This window comes from Chanodichthys erythropterus, chromosome 5 (assembly GCF_024489055.1).
Source record: "Chanodichthys erythropterus isolate Z2021 chromosome 5, ASM2448905v1, whole genome shotgun sequence".
NCBI lineage: Eukaryota > Metazoa > Chordata > Actinopteri > Cypriniformes > Xenocyprididae > Chanodichthys > Chanodichthys erythropterus.
In genome coordinates, this window is record NC_090225.1 from 2056215 (window position 1) to 2075229 (window position 19015).

Sequence of the window (19015 nt, forward strand, 5' to 3'; positions counted from 1 at the left end):
TCTCAAACTCCTTCAGGGAATCGTGCCGATGACCCATACAGAGTTTCATTATGTTGCATTCATGCATTCGTAAAATACAGCATTTTACTACAAAATTCAAAATGGTCGACGCCCAAAATGGACGATATAGGAAAATTGGAAATCATTCGACTTGGCATGATGGTCTGAAACTAACGCAACCAATTTTATGATTTTTAGACAAACTGCTCAGAAGTTATTAGCAAAATTAGGGGCCAAGCACCGAAGGTGTGTAAGCACCTATTGTATTTTTTGGTGTTCTTATTATTATTCCTTTTCTTCTTCTTCCGCTCTGGAAGTCTATGGCAGCCCACAGAACCGTTTGCAGGAAAGTTATGAAATTTGTCACACAGATAGATAATTTTACGTATCGCTTGTGAACATAGACGTAAGGCTGTATCTCCTCAATGTTTTATTGTATTCAGACCAAACCTGGTCCATATCATCACAAGCAGGACCTGAGGATACATGCTGCCTCTCGGTGCAGCGCCACCTACTGGTCTGGAGATACAAAAATTGCTATTTTCCTTTAGTGAGCTACTGTAGAATTGTTAGAAGTATTACACACACACAGACATGTCTGGTTTACTATCCCCTATTCTATCCCCTTACACTAACCCTATCCATCACAGAAAACTTTAAGCATTTTTTGATTTTCAAAAACATGAAAATGATTTATAAGCTTGTTTCACCATAATGACCTCAATATAGGTCCATTCAGGAAACATTTAGGAAATGTATGGTTTGCAACACAACATTGACCCATATACATTTTAAAAATTAATTGAAATATGTGCTCCTTGTGTGATTTTGTTCATATTTTTACTGTTTTTCTTCACTCATTAACTTTCTGCCTGCTTTGCATCTGCGTCCAAGAAGCCGAGGTGTTACTTAACAAGTCTGTTTTACGTCTCACCATGGTAGCCAAGCTCATTTAGAGCAACAGTAGCCGTATTCAAAGAAAACAATCGCTGGGCTATAACAATTCAGGGCTGTAAAGCTTTTATATGTGTCAGCAGGAGCAGGAACAATCTCTGGCCAACATCCTTGGGGAAAACACTGACAAGATGCAGCTTACCAGGAAGATACTGGATTTAAAACAGGTGGGTGATTCCAGACAGCAGCCGCAGAAATTGCTGCTAAATTATCAGCAGGACTCAATTATCGGTTCTGGAAAACAATTGGCTTTTTTGAGATAACCTGTATGTTAGTAAGTGCTTCTGATTTGCACCTTCCGTTTATGCACTATTCATTGCTTACTCTACTTATTACTTGCTCACACATGTCACTGATTCACTAACATCCTTCAAGCCAATTGAAACAGCCATTTGTACTTCTAGGTTTGGGAATATTAGACCAAAATTGGCAAAAATGTGTTCCAAACACCTGGTAAAAATGTGGCTTGGTTATTAGATTTCAGGAAATGTTGTGTGCTTAACTTTCTTTCAGGATGAGCAGCTCTATCATAATCTTCATGAGGAGATCAATCATATGGCTCTCAGACTGGAAAAACAAGGAAAGACTGAAGGAAAGACCATCTCAACCCGCAGAAAACACATCAACAAAATGTTAGTGCACATAATAATAATACTTAATAACATGATTGCAGATCTTTAGAGTCATTTTTCTTGTACAAATGTTTCAAAATCAATTATTATAGTCGATTATTATTTCATGTGTATATATATATATATATATATATATATATATATATATATATATATATATATATATATATATATATATATGAGTACAGTCCAAAAGTTTGGAACCACTAAGATTTTTAATGTTTTTAAAATAATTTTCGTCTGCTCACCAAGGCTACATTTATTTAATTAAAAATACAGTAAAAACAGTAATATTGTGAAATATTATTACAATTTAAAATAACTGTTTTCTATTTGAATATATTTCACAAAGTAATTTTTTCCTGTGATCAAAGCTGAATTTTCAGCATCATTACTCCAGTCTTCAGTGTCACATGATCCTTCAGAAATCATTCTAATATGCTGATCTGCTGCTCAAGAAACATTTAATGTGTACAATTGTACAAAATATTTGTGTACAATATTTTTTTCAGGATTATTTGATGAATAAAAAGTTCAAAAGAACAGTGTTTATCTGAAATCTAATCTTTTGTAACATTATAAATGTCTTTACTGCCACTTTTGATTGATTTAATGCATCCTTGCTGAATAAAAGTATTCATTTCTTTAATTTCTTTTCAAAAAAATAAAAATAAAAATTCTTACTGACCCCAAACTTTTGAACGGTAGTGTATAAAGCTACAGAAGCTTTGTATTTCAGATAAATGCTGTTCTTTTGAACTTTCTATTCATCAAGGAATCCTGAAAAAAAAAAGTACACAACTGTTTTCAACATTGAAAATAATCAGAAATGTTTCTTGAGCAGCAAATCATCATATCAGAATGATTTCTGAAGGATCATGTGACACTGAAGACTGGAGTAATGATGCTGAAAATTCAACTTTGCATCACAGGAATAAATTACTTTGTCAAATATATTTAAATAGTACACTGTTATTTTAAATTGTAATAATATTTCACAATATTACTGTTTTTACTGTATTTTTAAATACACATATATATATTTATATATATATATGAGCAATATCACACTCGTAGCCATGCAATATGGCTGTATATCAGCACAGCTGTGATCTGGCCGTAGGTAGGTGCTGATATACAGCCATATTGCATGACTACGAGTGTGATATTGCATTTATACAACAGTTCGATGGCACGAGTGTGTAAATAAATAAGAAATAACAATGGAGTGTCTTTAAAACCCTCTTTTGTGCAGAAATAATTCCTTCCGCCACGGATTCAAATCTCAAGTTCACAGTTTGACCAATCCTCCGTTACTAACTCTAAAACATCACTTTAGAACTAGTAACGACGGAATGTTGAGTCGCTTCATTGAAACTCACTGTATTTCGTACAGTATTAGAGAGCGAGAGAGAGAGAGAGAGAGATGGCCTGAGCGAGCATTACCTGTGTCTGATATAACATTCATTCTTCAGGTCGATGTCCATAATATTATATCCATTATAAAAATCTGTTTGAATGTCCGCTGAGGAAAGCGATCTTTGTATTTTTCCTTCTTACATTTTCCATAACATACAGCGCTAAAACAACGTCCTTTATTTACAAAAGTGCCTTTCAATTTAAAAGTCTCTTGCGATGACTCATTCACTCGTAAAGTTTGCCGCCATCTAATGGCGTATTAATGTAACTTTCACTCAATCCATATTACGCACTAACAGACCCTCTCTCAATAGCAAATAAAACATAATATTTATATAAAATAATATTCATTGAACAACAATATTTACATTAACAACAATAACAATGAGGAAATAAACGCAATTGTACAAACGTACAAAAGCAGTGCTCTACAACAGGGGTACTCAACAGTCAGCTTTAAATTTGTGGCCCGCCTCATGCTACATATAAATGTATTTTTATTATAATTTGCGTTCAAAATTAGCATGAATATTACTTCATTTTACACGTACACTAGGGTAGGCGTACAGTGCGCGTGACACTGTAATCATCAGCAGAGAACGCGTATAGTGTACGCACGCAGCACAGTTTTTCTAACCGCAAAGAACAATATCAACTGAAGACACTTTGCACGCGCGCATTCAATAGTTTTTGCACTAATTTGGTTTGTCCACAAGGTGTCAGCACTGAAACGGGCTGTTGTTTCAGTCTGAAAAGAAACGGAGAAGACAAAACAAGAGTAATAAAAAACACAATAGCCGACCGTGTTGAAGAGCGCTCGTTTGAGGGGATTAAAAGATACCAGCAACTCTAATTTCAAACAAGTACAAAGACATTTTATTGTAACTATTTGAGCGAAAAAGACTAGACAAGTGTGAATCTCTCTAGTGCGCATGCGTCGAACACTTGTGTTCGTGAACGCCATCAAAGGCTCGAGACTGTGCGTGCAAGTAAAAAACAAAGTAACCTTATTTTTCCATGATGAAATGCAGTTGACATTCCTTACACTTTTCAGTGTGTAAGTTGCCGAGCATCATGAAAAACAAACCTTTTATTCTTAATGTCCGTGTGTTATAAACAGAAAGCAAGCAGAGAGAGCTCCCATTACAGATCTGTCATCACATCACTGATGTTTACAACGTTGGTTATAGTTATATAATTCATAAAATTGTGATTGAACATTAAAAAAAAAGAAAAAAAAGATTTTTGGATTCTGACAAAATTAAAAGGTAGGTTATAATAGTACAAATAATAAAACATTTATTACTATTAAGTACCATACTATTAAGACTTAGCTAGATAATAAATTGCACTTTTAGTAAATAAACAGTAAAACTACAAATATTGTCTTAAGTAGGCCTAAATAAAAGTCTTACGATCCAAGTTTTAATTTGTGGCCCTTCGCGTTTCATTTGGTTAAAATGCGGCCCTCTTGAGTACCCCTGCTCTACAGGATGCATGTTAAATATACCCTTAATATTAAATGATTAAATTTAACATAACCCAATTCGATTTGCTCAGGAACAAGTAATAGATTAATAAGACCAAAGATTGCACGTTTTATGTACCCAAAATGAATTATATCTCATGTTTAACCACAATAAGAGACAACGGCAAATCCCCGAAGCACTGACTGAGATGAAGCTGTTCTCAGCGGGTACTCGAGCACCGAACAGCATCTCTGAAAACATCTAAACAAATTGTAAAATAGGTGCTATGAGTAAATATGACTGACATATTTCAGGTCTAAACTACATTCTCGCCTAAAAAACACTTAAAACTACAGTTTGTGTAGTATTTGTAAAAAAAAAAAAAATTGATTTGCGCAGCGCCATGACAGTCACTTAAAGCAGTCACTTCAATCAGATTCGAGAACCAGAAAGAACTGTGTATATTTATTAAAATTTTCCTTCTCATTATTATTTGTCAAATACCTAGGTGGCTAAAGGCCCAGTCGCACTTGAAAGAATATCACGAGAATCTCCAGCTTGCCCTTGAAGTCTCATCCTTCTACCAGCAGGCAGATAATGTCGTCTGTTCCATCAATAACATGGTAATAATTTTCCTTCAAAGCTCCATCAGCAGTGCTATTTCTGTTCAAATCCCACAGGAAGGTCAGATCTGTGCCATTTTGCTTCGACGTGTCCTTTGATATGAATATACACCCCACTGCTGCACTGAATATTGAGATGCTGATGTAATCCAATAATGTTATTTATGGTTTTGCTCCTTTTTTTATCTTTTCATCCAGAGAAAAAGCCTCTCTCCAAGCAGTGGAGTGGAAAACGGCAGAGACGGGGAAATTCGGGACATTGCCAGTCAAATCATGGTGCGCGATCCAAAATTCATATCCCATTATAGCTACACGAGCAGTTGTGCCGTAAATGTGTTAGTTCACTGTCCAACTGTCTGTCAAACACCATCCTGACGCCCGTGTTTGTTTTCCTGTGTCTTTCTGTGTGGTTTCAGATGCTGGATGTGACCGTTTCCCAGCTATCCAACCTGCACCCGGCGCTGGCGGCCCGGGTCACACAGAAGCAGAGCGAGTTAAAAGACTGCTGGGCCGTCCTCCAGAAGACTCTCAGGTAACTCAAACTATAAACCGCACAAGCCCTATGGTGTCCTCTCGGGGACACGAGCCATTTCCCTCCTTAATGGGCAAACTGCGGGCTTTCCACAGAGCCGAAGGCGCTTTCCACAATCCTGTTTTTGTTGCATCTGTATTCCCCTCCACCAACCGCATGGTGCACAGCCAGGGAAAATGTTTCCAAATGATAATTAGATGCATATAAAAAATGTGTGCTTACTTTCATAATGTCAGCTATTATCAGAATCCCCCCCACCCGAGTAATGCAGTGTTTTAAAACACCAAAACAAGCCGTTTAATATCACATTTTGTTTAGAAATTACTCTTTTGTTTGTTTGTTTGTTGCAATTTTGCCACTGAATCCAAGTTTGAGGTTGTTTTGCATTTTATTGCTCCATCATCTAAGGCGTCCGTATTGATTTCATCGTCGTTTGAGGTCTAAAAGTCTGCGATTCCTGCTCTCGAGCCCAGTTAGTCATAATAAATAATGTGCTTACTGTGGAAAGATTGCCATCTCCTCCTTATGCCTTTGGTTGAGGATGAAGTATGTTTATCCCTGTAATTAGAGGAATTTATTCCTTATATTAAATGCATGAGTTTATTTGGGCAATGCAGATGTTTAATCAAGATGAATTCATGGCAAAAGTTGCTAATGGTAAAATAATACACAAGCAGCTCGTTCTGTTCTGTGTTCTGTTCACCGTTGAGTGGAACGTTTCTGAGGGAAATTAATAAAGACAGTGTTACTCTGTGCGATTATTAATAAATATATATTATATAATATTATATTATTATTAATGATAATATTATTAGTCTTTATAAAGCTAACATGGATGGATCTCTAACCGCACCAATAGTATAAAACTCTCCTGATATTTTTACAAAGGAATAAACCACATTTTTTAATGATTCTCAAACGACTCCTTTCTGAGACCCTGTTGTCTGCTGATGATAATTTTGTGTATGGGTCAATGACGTGACGGGTCATTTTTTTTTTTGTCCAAAGGCCTTAATAATAATAAAACACAAAGATATGACATCCAAAATATGTAAGGTAGTGCAACTAGATCTCTTTTATTGAATCCAAAAGGTTTTAATTATATTTTACTACATATAAAGATATTTTAAAGATTTCAAAAGGTCATTCAGTTTAACCATCCTAAGCCCAATAAAATTACATTTTCAATTAAAATGTAATTAATGTATATATTTTTTTTATTCTGGCATGATTTTATATCATCATATATCAACATATTGCAAAATGGTGTTAAAATTATGTGTAGAAGTCGTTGCTTTGTTATGAGAAAGAATGTCCGGAAAAATGAATTTCATTGATGTCATTTGGAGTAACCGATATAAAGGGACTGTTTTGGATCAAGTCATGCGGTCAGTATCATGTGACATCATTCAGACACCTGCAAAGGACCACATGGTCATGAAGCAAAGTAACTAACTCTCTCTTAACTATTTGATAAATTCATGTTTTCTCTTGATCATACGCATGTCCCGAAACATCAACCGCTATAAAACATGGAAAATGTTGCAATATTTTAAAAACTTGTGCTAAATATAAAATGTTTGGTTGTTCTTTTGTTAGATATCAGCCTGTTAGCATTGATTGAAAATATAGTCATATAGTAAAACCAAAAGTGTAATTCGGTAAAACCGAATTTTTGATTAAACCGAATTACTTTTTGGTGACAAATTCTTTTAATAAATGTCAAAATCAGTGTTAACTGATTATAAAAACCACATAATCTCATTGTTAACACTTAATAAAACTTCAAAATGAATTATATCTCCATTATATTTTTTGACACTTTTAAAAACCTTATTCATCAATGACCCATGTATATGTATGTATGCATGTTTGCTTTATCCACCATAAGCTTAGCATTTCATGCTTTAAATCCCTTGAATCTGGTTATTCCTACGTGTGTATTTATTTTAAGACATGATGTAGTGTGTTTAGTCATCCTCTTAGTGGCTTTGTTTTGAAAATATTTTGGAAGTTACAAATACCAGATGTGTAATCGGCTATCATCTGTCGCTCACAGTCACTATATTAAATCTCCATAGAGTGACAGTAAATGAGAATCCACCGTCGACATAATTAGAATCAGGAATTGTGCTTCTGTGTTCTTGGCTTCGGCCTCCGGTTCTGCTGGCAGGTTGATTTGATGGCTGACTGTTTGTGTTTGTAGGAACGAAAAGGCAGCTCAACTACCCTCCACCCCCTCGTTAACCAGGGAAGGCAGTGACCCTGAAACCTCGAGCCAAGAGACGCCCGGCAGCGTGGGAACAGACCCACACAGAATTATGGGAAAGGAGGTTAAAGAGGAACAAAATCGCCTGAAGGGGTTTACGGTATGCAGCTTTGATTCTGTTATAATTGTTCAACTTTCTTATATTGCTTATTTTTCTTTCTACCTTTTTTTGGCACTTGCGTTAGTGTCTCCCAAAGAATCAAGCTTTAGATATTATGGCAGAGAGTTCTGTTGATTTTCTTTCATCATTAGGAAAAAAGGGTTAGGAAGTGACTATATCACATGAAAAATGTATTTGTTCAGTCCACAGCTAATTAAAACAATTGCCAAATAGTTTCTGTTAAGAGTCGTCATTTTATGTGGCTGACTGCAACTGTTTTCTTTAAACGGTGGGAAAAATATCTCAAAAAACTGAAGTAAAAAACTTCTTGAAGTGGTAATAATGCTTAATGCTAAGCCCCTTTATTATACATTTGAAATATTCTGTGCAAATTAAATGCTAAATTATTAAAGAGGACCTATAATGCCTCTTTCACAAGATGTAATATAAGTCATGTGTGTGAAGTTTCAGCTCAACAGATCATTTATTATAGCATGTCAAATTTGCCCCTATTTGGGTGTGAGTAAAAACACGCCGTTTTTGTGTGTGTCCCTTTAAATGCAAATGAGCTCCGCTTTCCAGAAGAGGGCGGAGCTTTAACAGCTCAACAACAACAAAGCTGGAGAATCTCACGCTGCCAAAATGAGGAAAGTGTTCAGCCTTACATTGTTCAAACCGGAGTCGACACTGATGGAGAGACTCATAACAGAGGCTAAACATGAGCAAGTGTTAGTTCCTCTAGCATAGAGCTGATTCTGTGCAGCAGTCGCTAGAGTTTTGATTGTAAACGACCTCTGACACGTTGAGTGATTCAGCCACACAAATACACTCACTTCACTCCACGGATGATGGTGCAGTTATTTAAGTGGGCAAAATGTAAGGCACCTCTTTTCCTGCTTGTCGGTTTGGATGGGATGTAAATGAGTCAGCTTCTGTCATTTATTTTATGACATCCCGTCTATCTAACAAAGCCCCGTTGTCTGTGAGACACCACATTCAGGAACAGCTTTTCAAGGTGTTATTGACACTGGCACGACAGATCTAGACGTTTCCATGAAGTATGACACGCTTCGATTGTGCTGCGAGGGCAAAAACAGGCAGCCAGGACTCTCTCAAAACTCCCAAATCTAGAAGTTTTCATATCCTCTGACATTATGGCTGAAATAACATCTTTTGGATGTACGTGCAGAAAATAGAGGAAAACAAGCATTGGATTAATAACTTAAACCATTTGTTATATTACAGGCCATTAGCGCTGAAGAAGAGCTTCAGTGTGTGCAGTATGATTATCTTGGATGTTTCTCCTTCCTTTCTCATTTATTTTTATTTTATTTAAATGAAATTAATACTTTTATTCAGCAAGGATGCATTAAATTGATCAAAAGTGACAGTAAAGACATTTATATTGTTACAAAAGATTTTAAGATTTTTTTTAACCTCGTTTTCAAATAATCCTGAAAAAAATATATTATATATATATATAAAATACATTAGATGTTTCTTGTGCAGTAAATCAGTATATTAGAATGATCTCTAATGGATCATGTGATAAAATAAATATAAAATATATGTAATATACAGTACAGTCCAAAAGTTTGGAACCACTAAGATTTTTAATGTTTTTAAAAGAAGTTTCGTCTGCTCACCAAGACTACATTTATTTAATTAAAAATACAGTAAAAACAGTAATATTGTGAAATATTATTACAATTTAAAATAACTGTGTACTATTTAAATATATTTGACAAAGTAATTTATTCCTGTGATCAAAGCTGAATTTTCAGCATCATTACTCCAGTCTTCAGTGTCACATGATCCTTCAGAAATCATTCTAATATTCTGATTTGGTGCTCAATAAACATTTATGATTATTATCAATGTTGAAAACAGTTGTGTACTTTTTTTTTTTCAGGATTCCTTGATGAATAGAAAGTTCAAAAGAACAGCATTTATCTGAAATACAAAGCTTCTGTAGCATTATACACTACCGTTCAAAAGTTTGGGGTCAGTAAGAAGTTTTATTTATTTTTTTTTTTTAAAGAAATGAAAGAAATGAATACTTTTATTCAGCAAGGATGCATTAAATCAATCAAAAGTGGCAGTAAAGACATTTATAATGTTACAAAAGATTAGATTTCAGATAAACACTGTTCTTTTGAACTTTCTATTCATCAAATAATCCTGAAAAAAAATATTGTACACAAATATTTTGTACAATTGTACACATTAAATGTTTCTTGAGCAGCAGATCAGCATATTAGAATGATTTCTGAAGGATCATGTGACACTGAAGACTGGAGTAATGATGCTGAAAATTCAGCTTTGATCACAGGAATAAATTACTTTGTCAAATATATTCAAATAGAAAACAGTTATTTTAAATTGTAATAATATTTCACAATATTACTGTTTTTACTGTATTTTTAATTAAATAAATGTAGCCTTGGTGAGCAGACGAAACTTCTTTATAAAACATTAAAAATCTTAGTGGTTCCAAACTTTTGGACTGTACTGTATATATAAACTTTTTGAAGAATGCCATAGTACTACCATTGTAAATCTCCAAATAACTGCTATTTTATATGCATTTAATCATTAAAACTAGTCAAAAACGAATGATTTGGTGCATCTGGATGAAATTGTCCAGAAATATTTACAAAATATTCTTACAAAAACTGGCATCAAATGATAATACTGTGGTACTTTGAAATTTAACATGGCACTGAAATTCATTTTTACATGTCCAAAACACCATGGTATTACTTTGATATAAACCATGGTACACTTAAAGTACCATGTGATCTATGTTTACATGCAGAACTTCTTTTTCTCAAGATTTCATGGATGTACTTAAACTGATACTGCCAAAACTGAAGAGTAATTTCCAGTAAAACATGAACCGTTTCGTCCAGGTGGACCTCGCTTTGTTTTTTGACTTTTAATCCTTAGATCCCAACATAAGCGTTGCATCAGGTGGTTCTCTGGCTTTGGTTTCATTGGCGCAATGCTGGCGATATTCTGGTCTGAACCAGGCTTGAAACAATGGCCACTTGTGTCAGTTCTGGTAACAGAGGTTACCTGGGTGTATCGTGTATGGGAGCCGCACTCATTACTCTTTATGGAGACTTTTACTGGAAGACTCAAATCCCCAAAACTAGCGAGATGCCAGATGGCACCGCCGGTCCAAATGCTTCTAACCGAACGGCTCTCACAAACACACAAATGCTTGAGTAATACACTTGTGCATGCTTAACTAAAACTGTTGTTTTATCATGACTGCGGTTGAATTAACAGAGAAAAATGCACAAAATTTGTGCTAATACCCACCATTATAGCTATATTTTGAGCCTTAGAAAAAAAACAAGGCCACCTTCTTCCATTGCTCCGTGGTCCAGTTCTGATGTTCACGTGCCCAGTGTTGGTGCTTTCAGCGGTGGACAGGGGTCAGCATGGGCACCCTGACTGGCCATACGCAACAAACTGATGCACTGTGTATTCTGACACCTTTCTATCAGAACCAGCATTAACTTCTTGAGCAATTTGAGCTACTGTAGCTCGTCTGTTGGATCGGACCATCATGCATCAATGAGCCTCGGCCACCCATGACCCTGTCTCCGGTTCACCACTGTTCCTTCCTTGGAGCACTTTTGATAGAAACTGACCACTGCAGACCGGGAACACCCACAAGAGCTGCAGTTTTGGAGATGCTCTGACCCAGTCGTCTAGCCATCGCAGTTTGGTCCTCAAATCTTTACTCTTGCCCATTTTTAAATCCACATGAATATTTTTACACGTAATGAGGCACAGCATCTATCCGTTGGTGAGTTTGTGTGTCTGTATAACCAGACTTCTTGTTTAGTGACGTGAGGTAAATATGATGAAGAGGCCTGTATTTCTGTCTAATGGCTCCCAGATGCTACGAGAGCAATTGGCTGACATCACTCCACAACTTTACACTGAAACGGAGGTCTTGAAAGATAGACAGAGAGAGCTGATGAAATACGAGCAAAAACTCAAGCGCTAATTGGCATCAGCGCTGGGAACGGGCAGAGAAAGCCATTCGAGAGCTGGCTGTGACATAATTCACAATTCCTTACGTTTCATCATGAAGGAAGGAGTGAGCATGTGGAAAGGAGATGTCCGTAATGTTTAAGCAGTATGTAATTACGCCACGCTTGTTACTCAAGCGCTTCACGCTCGCGGATAGCATGCTAACGTGCCGTTGTGCGATTAAACTCGAGGCTTCCACTCCTTGAGTGGCGTGTTTATAAATGCTATTAAGCCTTGTAAATTTGCTGCGCGCTCCAAATGGCACTTTCTCAGGCGACTGTTTCTTTCTTTCTCTCAGGCATCATGCTTTTCTCTCTCCCAAACTCTGACTCATTCATCCTGAGCTCATAATCAGAGAAAGCCCAGTTCTGGTTCATATGCTGCCATAAAGCAAAAACGGGCCTATGGGGTGCCGTGCATGAAAACCCATTTTGTCTGGGTGAAAGCACTGTTGAAGTGTTGCTTGATTTTTGTTTTCCAGCAAGTTATTATTGTGTTTCTGTTTTAATTTTCACCCTCTGTGTCCTGATCAAAAACTTTAAGTGTTTATAGCATCTTTTTTTTAGGAAATATCTGTCTTCTGTTTGCACTAAAAATGGGATTGGCGTATTTAATTGCACAAATGCATGTTTCAAATGTAAAATTCCAACTGGATTGAAACTAGCGCTTTGGGTTTCCTTTCAAAGTTTCCATCCACAGTCAACTTGCGTTTTTTCACAACACAAAATCAGACCTCAAGCTCCAAAAATTACCAAAAAAAGCACCATGAAAATACTCCATGATATACCTAGTCACTAAAATTGAAATAATTGAAACCGGCTGAAATTGAAATCATTATATACAGAAAGTCTTGTATTCAGATCATAAATGCATTGCATTCTCGTTTGCATTCAAATAAGTCACTTAAAGGGGTTAATGAACTGAGAAATCAAATTTTCCTAGATAAGAGGTCATCATACTATAAGAATATCCTGTAAGTTGCAGAACTGAAAACTTCCTTGTTTGTCCAAAATTTCGGACTTTTAATGTTACCAAGCTTAGCGAACTTATTTCATATGCAAAGATGTCAGCCAATCACAGCAGTGGGCGTTTACACTGAAGTCTCACAGCAGACACGCCCCTTAAAACAGAGCGTTCAAATCAGAGGATAAAATCAGGGTAGGAAAAAATGCCTTTTATTTCTAAATTATGACAATTTTTGATGTAAAAATCATACTAACATCATACTAACTACATCTCGTGTCACGAGATCTCGCGAGACTAAACTGTGATGAGATTTCTCGTCGAGGCGAAAAGTAGTCTCGTGATGTTGCCATGACAGAGTGTTAGGATGATTAGGAAAGAATATGCCACCGCTACATTTACATTGCGCCTCCACTGTCGTTTTTCTTTGTATTTAGATAAAAAACATTTAATTCAGTTGGATAACGGTCGCCGCTGCTCCATATTTACAGAGTTACGCGCGACCGTGAAAGTAAACAGGAGCACGCATTCAAACGCGATTTCAATACCCCGCATTTTGAAAGCGGCTCCCTGATGCATGCAAATATTCTCTCAATATGAAAGCTATTTTAGGCTGGGCAGTGTAGTTGTAACCATCTCTTAGCTCTGTATCAAAGAAAAATTTGGTCTTATTTGCACTTTGAATATTGAGAGAGTGCGATTATGGTTGCACTTATTGTAAAGTGTTACCATAAAAATGAATAACAGTTTTCTCTTAATCTTATTAAGCACAAACAATAAGGTTTCATTTGTTAACATTAGTTAATGCACTGTGAACTATCATGAACTAACAATGAATGACTATTTTTATTAACTAACATAAGCAAAGATTAATAAATACTGTAGCAAAGTTATTGCTCATTGTTAGTTGAGTTGGTTAATACATTAATGTTATAAAATGAGACGTTATTGTAAAGTGTTACCATTTTTATTTATACTGTTTTTATTTCTATGATTAGTTTGTGGAAAGGAGTTCAGTTAGGAGGTCAAAGGTTGTAGAAGCTCATAAATCATGTACAGTAAGGTCTGAAGAGACTGAAATCATACAGAAGAGAAGTCAGTTAGTAGCAAAACCTTTTACAGTACTTGAGTATTGTTGTCTTTTACTGCATATGATAATTCATACTCAGAAAGTAGAACTGAAATGACATTCATTACAAGATGATTAGTTAAAACATTTCAAATACACCTGCAGAATATTTTTTCTAATCATGTATTTCGCCATTGAGGATTTCTTAAAAATAGTGTGTAAAAATCTTGTCTCGTGAACTCAACCTCGAGTCTTGTCTCGTGAGATACCTGTCTCGTCACACCCCTAGGACATATGAATGAGTTTTGAGAGCGCATATGCTGCTTTATGGTGCTTTTTATCATCTGTCCTCTTTCACTTTTATTGTTTAGAACAAGATCAAAATTCAGTCTCATTTTGTTTCATGGAAGAAAGAAATAGTAAAACTGGAATGAAAGTATGATAGAATTTTTATTTTTAGGTAGTATATTTCTGTACAAATGTTTTTGAAGTCTCTTCTGCTCACTAAGGCTGCATTTAGTTGATCAAAAATAAAGTAAAAACAGGAATATTGTGAAATATTATTACAGTTTAAAATAGCTGTTTTCTATATGAATATATTGTAAAATGTAATTTTATTCCTGTGATGCAAAGCTGAATCTTCAGCATCATGTGATGTTATTATCATTATAGTGTCATGTTGTTTATTTTTGATGTAATGTACGTGAAAAAGCAGCGCAGCCCGAACAGAGTTTGTGACCTTCTACTCAAGACATGATGGCGAGTGAGAGAACAATTATTTTCTCGTGTTGGCTTCCTCCTGTGACGCTGGAGCCTGTTTAACAGCTGCTTACTGTAACTTTCCAGAAAAAAAGTATTCCCTTTCTTTCTGGGATTACATCCACACTGTCCGCACCTCCAACCGCACGCTGATATTCAAACTCAGGTTATCCAGCCAACCACGCAGTTCAGTGACACATCAATATCACGACGGACCACCGTGTTTTAAACAAGCACACACAAGGATCCATTGTAGCTGTTTAAACACATCAATGTCTGCTAGATGAACACGCACCTTGTGTTTTCCTTCACAGGGAGTTTGGGTTCTTGCCACTGTCGCATTTGGCTTGCTTAGTTGGGTTTAAAATAGGGCTGCCTCCTAAAAGTCGACTAATTTTTAGTTGACTAGAAGAGGCTTAGTCAACCAAAAATTTTAGTATTACTGGTTAGTCACAGAAAAAAAAACTGGTGGCGAAGTCACACAGTCTATGAGGGACAAATTGTTAACGGCGGGTCCTTGTGTGATTACAGTATGTCCAATCATCCATCAACCTCAAATATGGCTTATCAATTGAAACATGTAAGTAGAAGCAACTTTACTTGGCTGCTTGCTCTATGGTTAACCTAGATAAATGTACACATATCCAAGTATTTGTGTGGGGCGTGGAAGCTAAATTGTAGCTCGCTTAATGCAGGCGCCGGCGCGATCACTTGCATTTAACTTAAAATACTCCATCAGTTTTGGTCTTATATCAAGAGTAGCCTATACATAATTCGAAACAGACTCATTTTATTTGTGTACACTCACAATAACAACTAAATGTGTTTTTGTAAAATAAAGAAAACAAACAGGATGAGCTTTCTGCTGTCTCAATAAACTGGAGAGCATCAAAAAATAAACCGAAACTCAGCGTGAACTTTACTCACAGACATGCAAAATACATCTATTGAAAGCTTGAAATGTCTATTTATAAATGAACTGATTCATTGCACTGCGGCGAGCTTTATGAGTGCGGATTAGGCTATGTATAGGCAATTAAGGCTCATTATGATGTTCTATTTGGTTTATTAATATAAAATAGATAAATATGTGCTATTATTAGTCGCATACCCTACTGTTTGTGGGGAGTGTGGAAGCTTAAGTATAACGTGCTTTACTGTATGACATGGAGGCGCTGGTGTGATCACTTGCATTTTGACCCAATAACAGCGGAAACAACTTAAAATACGCCGTAATTTTTGATCATACAGATAAGAGTAAATCATCATTCGAAACTGTAAACTGTTTTGTTTGTGTAAACTTACAATAACGAAAACATTGTGCCTTTGTAAAATAAAGAAAACATTTTCCAACTGCCTGCCATATTGAAGTAAATGAAAACGTTTTTTCGCTACTCTTACCAATTTTATCCAAATGTGGCTCAGATGATCTTTAGACCGAGTCGCACAGAAATGACTGAATGGATTTTTGATATTCGCTACCGTTCCTGAGAAATATCTGTCCAAAATTGACTCTGCCTGTGTTTGTTGTCTTATTTTAGTTAGCTTAGCATGCTAATTGGTTAGCATGCTAACCAGTTGCCATTCTTTCTAATGTGGCTCTTCAGCTATCAGGTTAACCATAAGCTACATTAGCATTAAATTAGCTTAGCATGCTAATCTGATGCTAAGTAATGCTTTTATGTGCTCAACCAAATTCAAGTTGGAAACAAATATTCTCAGGTTATGTAATCCGTATGAAACATGCATATGGCTTGAGCTCTGATTAGGCTATGTATATATTAAAGGAGTATTCTTAAGATTAATATGGCTTATTAATATACACGTGTGATTAGTCAACTAATCGCTAAAAGTGAACGACTAATAGCCATAGTTTAAAAAGACACCTATCATACACCCAGCGCAATGTGACGCCAGGTGCGTCGCAAGTGTTTTTTGCTAGTTTCAGCCTGACATAGTTATCATTGTTTAAATAGCAAATGCACTCACGCCCATCTGTTCGCCCATGGGCATGCTAGTCTGAAAACGAGGTGTGTTCAGGTGCATTGTTGGCGTATTGCTATTCTGAGGCAACTGAAAATGACTGCACCATTGACCAACTGAAACCTGCTCTCAAGTCAATGGCGCAGTATAATTATTTATTTTTTTTGTTATTTAAAGGATGCGTTAGTTATATGCACCTATAGGCGGGTGCACAATGCACAAAAACCACCTCAAGCGAGCGTAAAAATTGCAAATTAAGAGACTTTTTTTCCGAAATTGGGTTTCCATGACATTTGCATGGAAATTTGCATGGGTGTTTCTGATGCAAAACATAGTTACTGATTACTGTTTCTGTTATTTTCCTGTTTATAACTGTGAAGCTGCTTTGAAACCATCTTTATTGTTTAAAGCACTATATAAATAAAGCTGACTTGACTTCACAGGGTGGGAGAGACGACGAGCGCTACGGGAAGCCTTCAGACAGCCAGGATGCCGGAGAGATCCCAGCACGTGCCTGTGCCAGAGATATCATCGTCAAACTCCAGACAGCCACTGAAAGGTGACATTTAGCACGGCCGTGTCTTATGTTTTTCTCTTCGGAACATTTTTGAACACATGCAAATTAGAGAAGCATGTTAAATAGAGGTCCTGTGTTTGGCTTTACAGCAGGAACACGTCGAGGCCCGACTCCATCGGCCACCCACCACTCCACTCGCAACTCCAGAAGTTCACCGTTTCTGCAGACAAGGTGTCCATTTATTACTGTACCATTACACAATCCTTACACAATCGTTTATGCTTCAAACAGACCAACTGTGTCCAATCAGACAGAACAGGGAAGCTCTTCCAGCCGACATCCTTTCACTGCGGTTCAGCTGAGAGTTTGGATTCCACCAAAATAAACTCATGAAAGATTGATGGATAGGTCTTTGCTAATTGGTTGAAGTTTGCGTGTTTGTTTGACACCAGCGTCGGTCTCTGCTAGTGTATGTGACTTCCAGGAATTGTTCTGGCTTGAAGACCCAGCCCGCAGGTTCTGAACCTAGTAGCCAGCGGTTCAGAGGTCAGCCAGGTCTAAATAAGGTTTTCTTCTCTCTTTGTGTTGGAAATATGTCTTGCTATTTTTTTCATGGAATGTGACACCTCGGTTCTTTTCCAAAAGACTGCAACGTTAAGCAAAGATACTTTCTTCATGGTGGATGAATCAGTCATGAAATTCATTAATATTAATTAGTTAATAATAATTATAAATCAGACAGTTAATTATATATATATATATATATATATATATAAAATGATAAAAGATTACTATTATTAAAATACTTAGTTTAATATTATTAATATTAATATCAATTAGAAATCAGACTTTTTTATATTAATTTTATATATATATATATATATATATATATATATATATATACACATATATATATATGTATATAATTTATAATATAAACACTTATTTAAAGAAGCAATATTATCAAATTTCTATTATACTGATAAATAAATCATTTAGAAATCAGACTTTTTAAAATTAATTAATTAAATTAATTCATAAATAAAATTTTATACTATATATAATTATATAATATATAATATAATATTATATAATATATTTATATTAATGTGTGTGTGTAAATAAATATTATGTAATTTATATATTATAAGATATATATGTATAATTTATTTAAAGTAATATTATCACATATCTATTTTACTGATAAATATTATAAAATTAATATCATTATCAATTGTAATAATTAAGTCATTAATCATAATGAAAAATCAATTAGAAATTTATCATTAATTTAAAAATTAATTCCATTGTTTAATTCATAAATATAAATTATATTTAAATTAATTATATTTATATTAATGAAAAATTAACATCATTATCATATGTAATAATAATTATTAATAGTCGTTAATTATAATGAAAATTGCTATTATTAAATTAATAGTTTAATATTACAATACATTTATAAATGTATTATATTTAGAATTAGTTATTATAATATCTCATTTAAAGTATAATTTAAAAATAGTTGTTCTAGTGATAAATATAGGCTATTACACACATAATTGTGTGTGCTGTGTCTTATAATTTTTAGAGTATCGTGTTGTTAGCTTAGCAAATGTCAAACTGTTGGAATCATTGAATCAGTCGCCTTCTGTTCACTTTATCTGAGGAAG

The 19015-nt window shown here is 35.3% G+C and overlaps 1 protein-coding gene across 4 annotated transcripts in view; it reads left to right on the forward strand.

The window, feature by feature from the left end:
- LOC137020306 (spectrin beta chain, non-erythrocytic 1) overlaps positions 1-19015 on the forward strand; it is a 74549-nt gene that overhangs the window by 26492 nt on the left and 29042 nt on the right. For all 4 annotated transcript variants that reach the window (XM_067385624.1, XM_067385626.1, XM_067385627.1 and 1 more), the window contains 8 exons: positions 1038-1121; positions 1468-1586; positions 4983-5097; positions 5296-5373; positions 5514-5629; positions 7836-7998; positions 17266-17381; positions 17489-17570. In XM_067385624.1, coding sequence (XP_067241725.1) covers positions 1038-1121; positions 1468-1586; positions 4983-5097; positions 5296-5373; positions 5514-5629; positions 7836-7998; positions 17266-17381; positions 17489-17570 — 873 coding nt within the window. The remainder of the gene's footprint in view (positions 1-1037; positions 1122-1467; positions 1587-4982; positions 5098-5295; positions 5374-5513; positions 5630-7835; positions 7999-17265; positions 17382-17488; positions 17571-19015) is intronic.